The sequence below is a fragment of the Rhinopithecus bieti genome, unplaced genomic scaffold (assembly GCF_001698545.2).
Source record: "Rhinopithecus bieti isolate Rb0 unplaced genomic scaffold, ASM169854v2 scaffold_6380, whole genome shotgun sequence".
Taxonomy (NCBI): Eukaryota; Metazoa; Chordata; class Mammalia; order Primates; family Cercopithecidae; genus Rhinopithecus; species Rhinopithecus bieti.
In genome coordinates, this window is record NW_016806642.1 from 1,176,902 (window position 1) to 1,189,000 (window position 12,099).

At 42.7% G+C, this 12,099-nt stretch overlaps 1 protein-coding gene across 3 annotated transcripts in view; it reads left to right on the forward strand.

The window, feature by feature from the left end:
• The window catches only part of WLS (Wnt ligand secretion mediator), a 136,712-nt gene that overhangs the window by 92,211 nt on the left and 32,402 nt on the right, over positions 1-12,099 (forward strand). For all 3 annotated transcript variants that reach the window (XM_017877143.1, XM_017877142.1, XM_017877141.1), the window contains exon 11: positions 5,123-5,276. In XM_017877143.1, coding sequence (XP_017732632.1) covers positions 5,123-5,276 — 154 coding nt within the window. The remainder of the gene's footprint in view (positions 1-5,122; positions 5,277-12,099) is intronic.

Here is a 12,099-nt window from a genome sequence, read left to right on the forward strand (position 1 = left end):
AGTAAAACATGCTACAGGTATATTACAGATTTATATCTACAACTGTAACTGATGTGAAAATATCATGATTCCTATTGAGAAAATCACAGTAGTACTAACACTATAGGGATTTTTCTGCATCTGTAATTGAAGTAAACATTATCTTTCAGTTAGGGACTAGTGAAAATAAAGATACAATTTTTTCTATTCTAGTTTATGGACCCCTTGAATTCTATCCAAGGACACCCAAGGGAACCCCAAGTTTGGAGCCTCTAGAGCCCTGTTGTTGGCTGTGCCACTGGGGAGTGTTGGTGTTGCTAGCTCTACTGAGGTTGAAATGAACATGGAAAAAATAAAACTGATATACATATATGTTTTTGTAAGTTCTGTTCACCACATCTGCTTTGACCTATAACACTGCTGTGTTTGTATCAGGTTGTTTGTTTATAAAACCCTGGAAACTTCGCTTTCCACTCCACTCTGAAAGAGTTTTTTATTCTACCAGCTAAGGCTCAAACATCCATATTCAAACAAGAGTGTCTGAGGCCTGACTTCTCCCGTGGCTGTTCCCTCCTATGACAAAAATGCTTTTCAGTTCCTCCAGTCCCTCAGTAGTGCACAGTGGCACTTGACACAGCCAGGTCTGCAAGGCTGAGAGGGCACGGAGCACTTCCTTGGAGAAACAGAATCTCAAGGAAGATGGGTTGAGGCATAAAAGGCAATTTCAAGATATGTTTTCAGGAAGGCAGAAAGAAGGGTGCTTTTGGTCCTAAGGCCACACACAGGTCCTTGTGCCAATCTGGGAAGCTGACGTCATTCTCCCCACACTGCCTCATGTATGTCTTGCCTCTGTGGGGAGTGCCTTCCACCTGAAGTCAAGAAGGACTGATCCCTGAAGCAGCTACGTGTTGCCAGGATTTAACCTTGTACATGTTTAATTAGTGTACTTCTTACAGCAAAGGAAGCCATCTTCCAAGGAGCATAGTTTGTGGCTTTTCTTTGGAGAAAAAGATTAATATTCTATTGCCTCAGTATTTTCTAATACAGCTTCAGCCTGTGGCTGGCTTTTTATATCTGCTGTGACAGTCGGCCCGGAGTGGATTTCAACTCTAAGGGGGTAGCAATGAGGCCTTTTGAATTCCATTAGCTCCTCACATTCCTCCTGCTGGGTTTTTTTTTTAAAGATTTATTTATAGACATCTAAGACGTTTTCCGGCATAACTCTCAGTGTCCCAGGTACTGTATTAATATAGTCATCAGAGGATTTATTTTTTAATGTCATTTTGGAATGTCAGAGCAATGAGCTCACCTGAAAGGAAACCTATTGGGTAACTTTTTGAAATGGATCCCAGCCTTAGGTAAAAGGAATGTATTAAAACCCCCATTATACTCTCAGGCTTGCTGTGGGAGAGCTTGCATTTAAGCCTCATGAAATATAATGCGAGGGGATCTCGCCAGGATATTGAAGCTCTGAGGCCAGGAATGAAAGGCGACGGGAAGCTGTGGAATGCAGTGACCTTGAGGCTTTGTAGCTGGGTACTGAGGTGCAGTCTTTTAATGCCTGCCATTTTAATGGCCTCAGTCATAGCAACCAAGAGATGGTACATCGCAGTCTGGTATTTCAGCCCCTTCCCTCTGGAAAATAAAGAGGTGTTCCATTCAGAGGTGGCAGCAGTAGGGAACAGAAGTGCAGTGCAGGGGAGAAGGTCACCGACCTTCATTAAGGGGACCCCCAGGTGCCTGACATTCAGGTCAAGCCACATGCAACAAACTCCCAGAGAGCCTGTCCCCAGCTCTTTTGTGTGTGTGTGTGATCACTTCATTCTGTTACTTACAGAGGAAATGTTTCCGGTAAGAGAGCCTGGGTCTGGGATTTGGAAATCTTGTTGTTAAGTGGAATGTTGGTTGTCAAGACTACTGGGTGTAAAGGGATTTGACCTTCACTTGGCTCCAGGGGTATAATTGGGTGGTTTCACACAAAAGTAAATTGTTCAAATGTAAAATCAGGAAAAACAGGGAGTTTTAGAAAGAAGACTTACGCAGAGGGTGAGATTTGGGAATTTTTTTGGTGGGGAGTTTTGGCGGAGGGGGGCTGGGGCTACCTGATTTTCTCTCAAAGTTAAAAGGGGAGACTGTTACCTCCGCCTTGGCATTAGTATGATTTTGGATTTACAAGGCCTCCTCTGTTGAGGCCGCTTATTGTGGTACATATTGGTGGGAATGTGCTCAGAGCTGAGGATGTCTCAGGCATGAATAATTGGGAAAGGAGAGGGAAAAACAAGCTGGCCATCAAAGGGTAGAGTTACACTATCTATACCGTTTATTTCTGCAGTTCAACTCTTTGCCCACGGCAGGAAACACCACATTTACAGATTGCACATTCAGTAGGATGTGTAGTTCTGCAATTCCACTCTAAACAATGTGCATGTGTCCCAGGGCAAGTATGAGATGGGAGCAGGAGTCTGATGTTTCCTGTCAGGCTTAGTGTGTGCAAAGGCATACTATGGGCATCTCATTCCAGTGGTTCTACTGTAAGTTTTTATTTTGTTTATATATCCAATTTATTTATACCATACATTACTATGTCCAGGATATACAGTGCATGCTATACAGATCTGAATATACAAATCTGTGTGTGTATGTTGTATTAGTAAGGTACATTATGGGCAATGAAGTGAATTTCAGAAGGAAATTTGACCTTATACAGTCGTTGCCTCATGTGCTACCTTCAGAGCAGGTGCTACCTTCAGAGATCAACCCCTGTTTAAGATAACATTCCTACCTTTGTGTTGTATAATGGTTAAGAATACCTTCTTTTGGAGTCAGAGCCATGACCCTCTGACTGAGCAATCTTGGGCAAGATACTACATCTTTCTATGCCACAGTTTACCCATGTGTTGAATGGAAATATTACCTACCTACCTACCTCACAGCATCGTTAATAAGACTAAATAATGTGTTTCATGTAAAAGGTTTAGTATTGTATCTGGCATATCATTAGCATTGAATAAATATGCTTATCCTTGTTATGAATACAAAAGAATCTTAGCTTTGCTAATATTTGTATTAACCACTTATTTTAAATAAATATAACAGAAAGCAATATTTTAAATGGATAACACTTGTCACACATTGGCATCTCCTCTCATTTTTAAATTCAATTATTATGACTTGCTGTGGACTGCAATACTTTCTCTTTACTTTTCAGTCAAGTACTTATTAAGAGTGGTTGTTTCCATCTGCACTTTCTGCCTCCATGTATTTGTCCTGGAGTCTCTACACATGCCTGTGCTTTACCTCTGTTCATTCAACATATGTCTATTGAGCACCACTGTGTACCAGGCACACAGGTTGGTGTTTCCTTAGATGGGTCAGTCATGTCAATCCTAGCAAGAATCAATGTCACTAAAATTGTCAATATTGAGTATTTCCAACTTCTGTCACAGGAAGTAGGGTCTATTACTAGCCCTTCCCTGAGCTGAAGAGTCCACTGCCTTCACAGAGTAGAAGAGCTGCCATATTGCCATATTCTCTCTTGTAGCTAGGAAGGATGGCAGCCTAGCCTCCCTCCTTCATCACATACAGAAGAGTTCTCTGTGTTATGACAGCAGGTACATGTATTTCTGGAAACTATCTTAATGCTTTCTTTTCATTTCCATTATATGCAGTAAAAATCACAAGATGCTGTAAGTAATATAGTTTTTATAAAGTTAGCATATTCTGCATGTAAAAGTAAGAAGAGCGACATTTGGAGACATATCTAAGAAGTCCTAAGTAGCTTGAACGCCGGTACATTGTCCTAAAATTAGTAATGGTTATGAAATCCTTCTTTGCCAAAAAATACTTCTGGGCATTTTATATAAAATGCATTATTTTCCAAAATAAATAAGAGTTCATAATGGTGGTTTGTTTATGAGTCACAAAAAGTGAAGAATTATGTGTCACCAAGGCCAAACTAAAACTGCCGAGTCTATAATTGGTTAATGTGGTTAACTGACACTCCTGGTCTTTCAGAAGAAAATACCTATACTTAGACCTTAGTTTGGCCTAGGGCCCCAAATGGGTTATGGATTATACAGAAGATAATGAACACAGACTCACTGTATCATAAACAGGCAATGAAATCCACCTGCTTGTGAAAGTTCTTAACATTTCAATCCAGCCTGCCATCTTACAATTTAAAAGTGATTCCTAGAGAAGGTTTATACAATGCAGCCTCATTCGGCTGTCAAAGGAACATTTAACCAATACTTTCTTCTATTTCCATTTTAAGTGTCCTGTAGTAAGCAGAAGTGGTCAAAATCATTTCATTTGTGTCAGAGCTGGGCACAAATTAGTCACCCAGCTCTGCAGCTCTGTTGACAGTTCCTAGTGTAATCCATATATCTTTAGGCAGCCCTTAAGACAATTATCAAATCATTAACACAGACAAAAGCAGCTTCAGAACATCTCTTGCAGAATTTCAAAGCATATGAAAGCTTCATAATTATCTTCATGAGTGGCTTACTTCGAGTGATGTTATAGGAATAACTAATATTTACTGAGTGTTTACTGTATGCCAGGCAGTTTCTAGAAATATTTTTACTTAATTCTCTTCAATAACCTGTAAGCTTTTATTTTACACTTACGGACACTGAAGTTCTGAAGTTTGGAGTCTTCATCTTGTCTTACGTTAAGCGGAGTGAATGGTAGACACTGGATTTGAAATAATCGATGGTGCATCAGGTCCTAAAGACATGGCAGCAAAGAGAACTGGTCTCTACCTGCAGGGAATGGACATCTAGCTAGGAAGACAGACAGCAGAGGAGGAATTATAACTGTGAATAAGTGATGGGCTCAAACACAGTTTGTTTAACTTAGGGATAGCAATAAACTGCTGTTTTTAGGAAGAGACACTCCCCAGGTGATACTAATGTGTAGCCAAGGTAAGGACCACTGTGCCTGACACGTAGCTAGAGAACCTTCAGTTGACCTTAATTTTTACTGAAATGATTCAGATTAAAATATGGAGTCTTACATGGCCCTTCATGTTTCCGATATGTAGAAGAGACTTGGTTTTCATGTTGGCTGGTTCCTTTATTGGTGTTATGTTTCTTCTGTTTCTTCTCTGTTTCAATTGAATGTTACCATCCTTTCTCCGTAGGTAACAGAAGGCCATTGGAAATGGGGTGGCGTCACAGTCCAAGTGAACAGTGCCTTTTTCACAGGCATCTATGGGATGTGGAACCTGTATGTCTTTGCTCTGATGTTCTTGTATGCACCGTCACATAAAAACTATGGAGAAGACCAGTCCAATGGTGAGTTTCTGTCTCTTTAGAACAGCTTAAGTCAGGATAAATAGGCTTCTGTCTTTACAAGATTTAAGTGGCTAAAGCTCTGAGATTTCCAGTGAAGCTTTCCCTCCAAGTATACTCCTCACACTGGGAGACAGTGAATGAGCACCCAGGGGACTCAGGGCCATAAGACAAAAAGTCCACACAAGCCAGATCTTTAAGTCCTCATTTTTAAATCTCTAAAATACATTGAGAATATTGCATGCTAGTCTAAAATATGTCTTGATTTTAGTACAAGAGTCAAATTTGCTTTCTTTACATTTTTGAGCACAATTGACTGTTGGAAACTATGCCATGTTTATTCCTCCCATTTGAGAAGCAGAATCCTAAGATATCAGGTGGAGGGAGTCTGGGCCCTGAGAGCTGAAGATGGAACAGGCTTCATTTTTCTTCTGCCCATTTTTCTTCAAGGTGATTTTTTGATGTATGTCTAAACCAATAGCTATTCTCCTGTCCCCAGAATCTTCCTGTCCTTTAGTGCTGGTGCATGCTGCCTTTTTATATCTTATAATCACGGAGCACTGAGACGTGGATGCTGCAAGTAGCCTTAGAGAATCCAGTCATTTTATAGATAAAGAAACTGAGGCCTAGAGAAGGGAAGATGTTGCTCAAGGTTTCTTCACTAGCCACAGCAGACAGAAATGATTAACACTGTCTAGGCCAGTGCTGTTAACAGGTAACAGGTGGCCTGATAAACAACTGATCTAGTAGATGCTTTTTCTGTTTGGCTTCAGCCTTATTCCTCATTCCTTCTCTTTTTACACCTGCTTTACTCTACCCATGCACTTGCTATTCCCCAAACATAGGAAGCCCTTTCTCAAATTAGTGCTCTAGTGCCTTTCACTCTGCCTTGCAGTGGAAACCAGGGTAGCAGCCCCCCAGAGCCAAGGGTTGGCCTCGCTTTTAGGAAGTACTCAGTGAGTGTGTGTTGCATGAGTGGACTGCACATTCTACCTCCATCTAGGACTAATGAAACTCTACTCTTCTTTTGGGCCCAGTCAAAATGCAGCATCTTCTTTAACACCTATTCCCAATCACCTGAATTAGAATCCAGCAAATGACATTCAATGGAATATTGTCTCCATGATATGTTGATACATTTAGGTAGTCAAACATGCTTGAGAATGATTGAGTTGATCGGCACTAATAAGACTTTACACTGCAATATATGTTAATGCCTTTAGTACATTAATTTATACTGTCAGTCTTTGTAAAGCGGAGGGCAGTAACAGCATTTTCCAGAATTATTAGATCATTTGGCCCTGGAACCCTTTCTTCAGGCAGTGTATCTCTTGAAACTGTGTCCTAAGGAATATGCCTAGGGGATTGTGAGTTTACTTTTCACATGACATTCACTGTGTAGAGGTGGCAGATGAGTCGTCTGTGCCTTTATGCTCCTGCTGGATCATCGACTTCTTCAGGGCAAGGACTAGTTCTTAAGGATACTTTTAAAATGTTGAGTGAATTAATGCTTTAGAAGTAAGAGTTCTAGATTAGCCTTCAGTGATCTTGTGGGGAGAAGGGATGGGGGTAGTAACTTGAGAGATGAGATGAAGAGGAGCAGGAGAAGAAGGCATCTGTGCTGGGGGTCAAGGGACGTTGAGTGGTCTCAGCCACCGTCTGTCTTCATCCTATATTTGCCATATCCATGCGAGAGCATGCTGGACATGAGTTTCCCTCACCCCTTGACCTCTTTGGAGTAGACATATTGTCACAGTTTCAAACCCATCTCTGGTCTGAGGTGAGAATACAGAGCATTTACTTACCTACCCCCTGCCCAACTTTGATTTGACTGACTGTTTTGCTAGAAGGCTTGTGAGCTAGGCAGCCTTCTTCCTTTCCATTTCTAGTAAAAACACCACCGAGTGGTGTTTTTACTGTACCTGTGGAAAATGGGAGCATGCAACCTCTCAAGCAGTGGACTGCCACAACACCAGCAGCAAGCACTGCCAGACTTGGGGACAAGAATCTTGATTTCATTCCATGGTCATCCTGTGGGACATTGGAGGAAACCATGTGGCCTTGTCCTCGATGTGAGTAGGTAGAGTTTCTACCTTCCAGAGAAATACCACTTAAAGCAATGGCTGGCCTTCCTGGATGATGGAATGATAATACCAGTGGGAAATAATTATCAAATATTGACTGTGTGCTACAGCACTTTATGTACATAAATTCTTCTGCTTGTTTTTATTGTGTGACTGTTGGCAAACCACTTAACCCTCTGTGTACCACTGCTCCCAAATGTAAGTGATCTCCTAAAGTCCTTTTGAACTATGAATTTCTATGGTTAGGCTGTGTGCAATGGCTCACACCTGTAGTCCTAGTACTTTGGGAGGCCAAGGCTGGAGGATTTCTTGAGCCCAGAAGTTTGAGACCAGCCTAGGCAACAGAGTGAAACCCCGTCTCCACAAAAACAAAACAAAACCAAAAACAAAAAAGTCAGGCATGGTGGTGTGCATCTGTAGTTCCAGATATTCAGGAGGCTAAGGCAGAAGGATCCCTTGAGCTCAAGGGGTTTGAGGCTGCAGTAAGCCATGATTGCACCACTGTACTCTAGCCGCCTAGGTGATAGAGGAGGCCCCGTCTCAAAAAAAAGAAAAAAAAAAAAAGAAAGTCCATGGTTGTCCTTCTTCCTATTAGCAGGGAAGGGGCAAAAGAACACCTCTTGCCACTAGTTGGCAGCCTGGGGGTGATATTTGTCATAGGTGAGGGATTTCCAAACATTGGTACCCTACACAGTAGCTGCTCTCCTAGGTTTGAAATGTTGCAGTTGAGAAAAGCACTTGACTCCCCCTCATCAGAGTTTTTCATGGAAGACAGCTTGATCTGTAATTTCATGGAAAACTTGCAAATAATTCTCAACAAGAGGTCATATCCCCTGAATCCATTGCTAAGGGGGTGTTTTTAAATGTTCATAGTTGTTTTGGTTGGTCACTATAACTGGGATATGCCTTTGACATTTAGTGTCCAGATTCTAGGGGGTGCTATTAAATGTTGTTCAATAGGCAAAAAAGGCTCTTGTCATAAAGAAATGTCCTGCCTGAAATGCCAAGTAGAACCTCTGTTAAAAAACATTCTTCAAGTAGTTTAGTAGGCAAACTCTCTGGGGACCATATGCTGATCCTAAACACAGAAGTCGTAAGATTTAGCAGTTCTCCTTTGGTAACATGATCATCTGTGACTTCCCAGCACCCCCGTGAGCCCCTGGCAGCTTGTGAGCCCTTCCCTTTCCTGCATGGTGCTGTGACCTTGTGCATTTAGAAGGGGTCTCTTTCACCTTGGGCACTCTGCTCATTTTTCATTTTTCTTCTCTATTTTGTTTCACTTTTCATCTCTTCATCTGCCACCGGATCACACAACGTATCTTAGGAATTTCAGAGCGTTTGCCAAGATTTTGAAGTTCCTTGGAAAGACATAGCTTGGAATATTATGTGGAAACCTCAAAGACGAACTCTTGCAAGGAAGGATATATGTGTCTTTACATTCTTTGAGTCTCTGGATGGCATTCCTTCTCCACCTCCAGCATTCCCACGCTCTTTTTCCATTATCATGGGAAGTTTTTATTTTTAAGTTGGCTTTGGCCTTTCCCACGCTATTTCTTTCTCTCCTTTGCTTTGAAGCTTCAGAGCTAGGAATTCAGATCTCTTGGTACAGAGAGTGAATCCCAGGTGTGTGGGGCTTCAGCCTTTGTTAGATGGATCCTGGACGGAGCACAGACAAGCAGTTTCTGATACCAAAGGCAATAAGAAAAGGGAAAGAATATTTGATGGAGGTTGTTTGGTATGTGAGTTGGAGGGCCATGCCAAGTGTCAGGAGGAAGTAGAAGTGGGTAGGAAGGAAATGGAATCATTGAGCATTTCACGATAGACTTTTTCTTCTCTCTTTTGGTCATAGAATGGACAGAGAAGAACAAAGTGGGCCACAGGTTCAAGACAAGATGACTTTCCAAAAAGCATTTTCTCGTGTATTTCTGTTTCTCTTTCATAGTGTGGATCAGAAAGTGACTCTTTACAACTGAACCACTGAGCCCCTCAGTACTTAGCTCACACGTCATACCTTAATTCCTTAGTACTTAGCGTTTGCCATCTTGAATAAGATGGAGTGAAGTGAAGCTCAAAGGAGTGACAGAAACCTAGTCCTTGCTCTCAAGGAGGCTTTAGCCTGGTCTGGGGTACAAGATTTCCTCATCTACCTCTTGAAAGGTGGCAGGACAACTCCACCTGGAGTGTTTTCGCCTGCAGATAGGTGCTGTGGGAGTGTGGTGCCACATTCTTTGTGGCCACAGGCTTTCATGGACTTCCCCTGGGTTCCTTCCTATTGGTTGGTGGACCATAGTGGCAGTGAATGTGCAAACTCATTCACATTAATCATTTTATTTATATGTACGTAGAATTATATGTGTAATCATTTTATGGATGTATGTGTGTCTGAGTGTACACACACACACACACACATGCACATATAGATTTTTAAATTTAGCAAAGATATTTTAGTTACTTTTCCTTCAAGGAACACTTGTATTTTCTGCCCTGGTGCTGCTGTTGCTGTTGCCGTTGCCGCTGCTGCCTTTTCATGACAGTTGTTCTTTTTACCTGTTGCCATAACCAATTTGTGAATCATTCTGGACGTCTTCCCAGGCAGATATGAATTGCAGTAGGCTAAAGTGAACCCTCTGCTCGGAGCAGAAATACCACCTCCCAGGGCTCCAGCAGCAAAGCTCTGCACACATGAAAAACTGTCCAAACCCACTCAACCACAATTCAGGTGGGAATAAGAAGCTGGAGCTGCTTATGAAGTCAGACAACTCTTGATAATAGCTTTGATTTTTGTGTTCTTTTGATTATAAAATTCTTGTCAGAATGTTTTAAAAAAAGAAGTGAGACATAGAATTCCCAACTAGATGACTGTGGCAGAGGGAACACCAAGACGCCCTCACTGCCACCATTCCCTCCTATTTCTGTTCACGCTGAGCATTTTCTGTCTAATGCGCCCACTCTGCTGGGAGCAAAAGCGGCAATGCTGGTTCCGTGTCTTGGCAGCTAGCTACTGTGTGATGTCAGTTTTACTTCTGGAGGCTTCTGAGGTCTCCTGCCCCTTGTTTCACAGGAAAGATGGCTTTGGCGTTTGTTGTCTCAGTAAAGGGTTGGATTAAGTCCTGAGGCCCTGACAGTGGTCGCCCCCTTTTATTGAAGCCATCCCCGATTGTACGTTAGATGATCTGCCCATGGCCAACTGGGCTTCTTGATGTCTGTGAGCACTGATGGGATTGGTCTTGTCACATGGGCTGGACCCAGACCCTAAAGCAGGTCTTAAAAGCCTTTCCCCATTCCCCAGTGAAGGTGGGAACCAAGTGATGAACCCTGTCACCAGCCTGGCACCCCTTGCTCAGCTGTTTGTAGTCAGGTGTCTTCTGCCCCCTGCCTCTCCCAGGGCTATTGCTCTGCCAGTGACCTGACTTTTCCTGGCCCAGTCAATTAAAATCATTTTTTCTGAGTCTTAGAATTCCTGTCACCCCACCATGATAGGGACATCTCAGTTACCTTCTTGGGAAGAACCTTCAGCTTCCTAAATGTTTGCTAGAGTTTGCTTCCTAAATGTATAGAGTTATACATTCGTATAAATGTATACGAATACTATAGACAGGGTGTCCTAAACAACAGAAGCTTATTTTCTCACAGTTCTGGAAGTTAGTCTGAGATCAAGGTATCACCAACGCTGGTTTCTTCCGAGACCTCTCTCTCTGGTTTGTAGATGGATACTTTCTCCCTGTCTCACCTGGTCTTCCCTTTGTCTATATCTGTATTCTAATCTCCTTTTCTTTCAAAGGACACCAGTCTGTTGGAGTGGGGCCCATCCCCAATTGACTTCATTGTTACTTACTTCTTTAAGAAGGCCCTATCTTGAAACACAGTCACATTCTGAGGTTATAGGGGTTAGAACTTCAATACATGAATTTGAGTGTTTGGGGGAGATACAGTTCAGCCTGTAACATCAAGATTTTACCCCCAAACGAAAAAGTTTTATTGTGTTCTTCCACTTGCAGTTACTGCCTGGCACTAAATGTCTGGAGGTACTTTGGAGGTCCAGGGACAATGGCTCGCTCCAAGCCTGGAATAAATGACCTCTGGGGTTGACAGGCACTGAGAGACTGCTGGACCCAGGGATCCTAACCCTGCCCACCAAAGCCACTCTGCCCCATCTCCCAGAAGGCATCCTCAAAGCTGAGCTATCCCAAGGCACACTTGTTTTCTAACTGAAGGTGTTTTCCTAAACGCTAGTGGGGAAGAACACCAGTGCCGATATGCTGGCTAGACCCAGCCATGCAGAGCACAGAGGAGCTGCCCTTGCCTGCACCAGGGGAATCTTTGGTGGGTGTTTTGGGCACTTACTACATACCACATACTGTTCTGGGTATTTACTTTAAAAAAAAAAAAAAAAGGAACAGGCCAGGTGCAGTGGCTCATGCCTGTAATCCCAGCATTTTGGGAGGCCGAGGCGGGTGGATCACAAGGTCAGGAGATCGAGACCATCCTGGCTAATGCGGTGAAACCCCATCTCTACTAAAACACACACACACACACACACACACACACACACACACACACACACAATTAGCTGGGCATGGTGGCATGCACCTGTAGTCCCAGTTGCTCAGGAGGCTGAGGCAGGAGAATCTCTTGAACCCGGGAGGCGGAGCTTGCAGTGAGCTGGCTCACGTCACTCCACTCCAGCACTCCAGCCTGGGTGACAAAGCAAGACTCCATCTCAAAAAAAAAAAAAAAAAAAA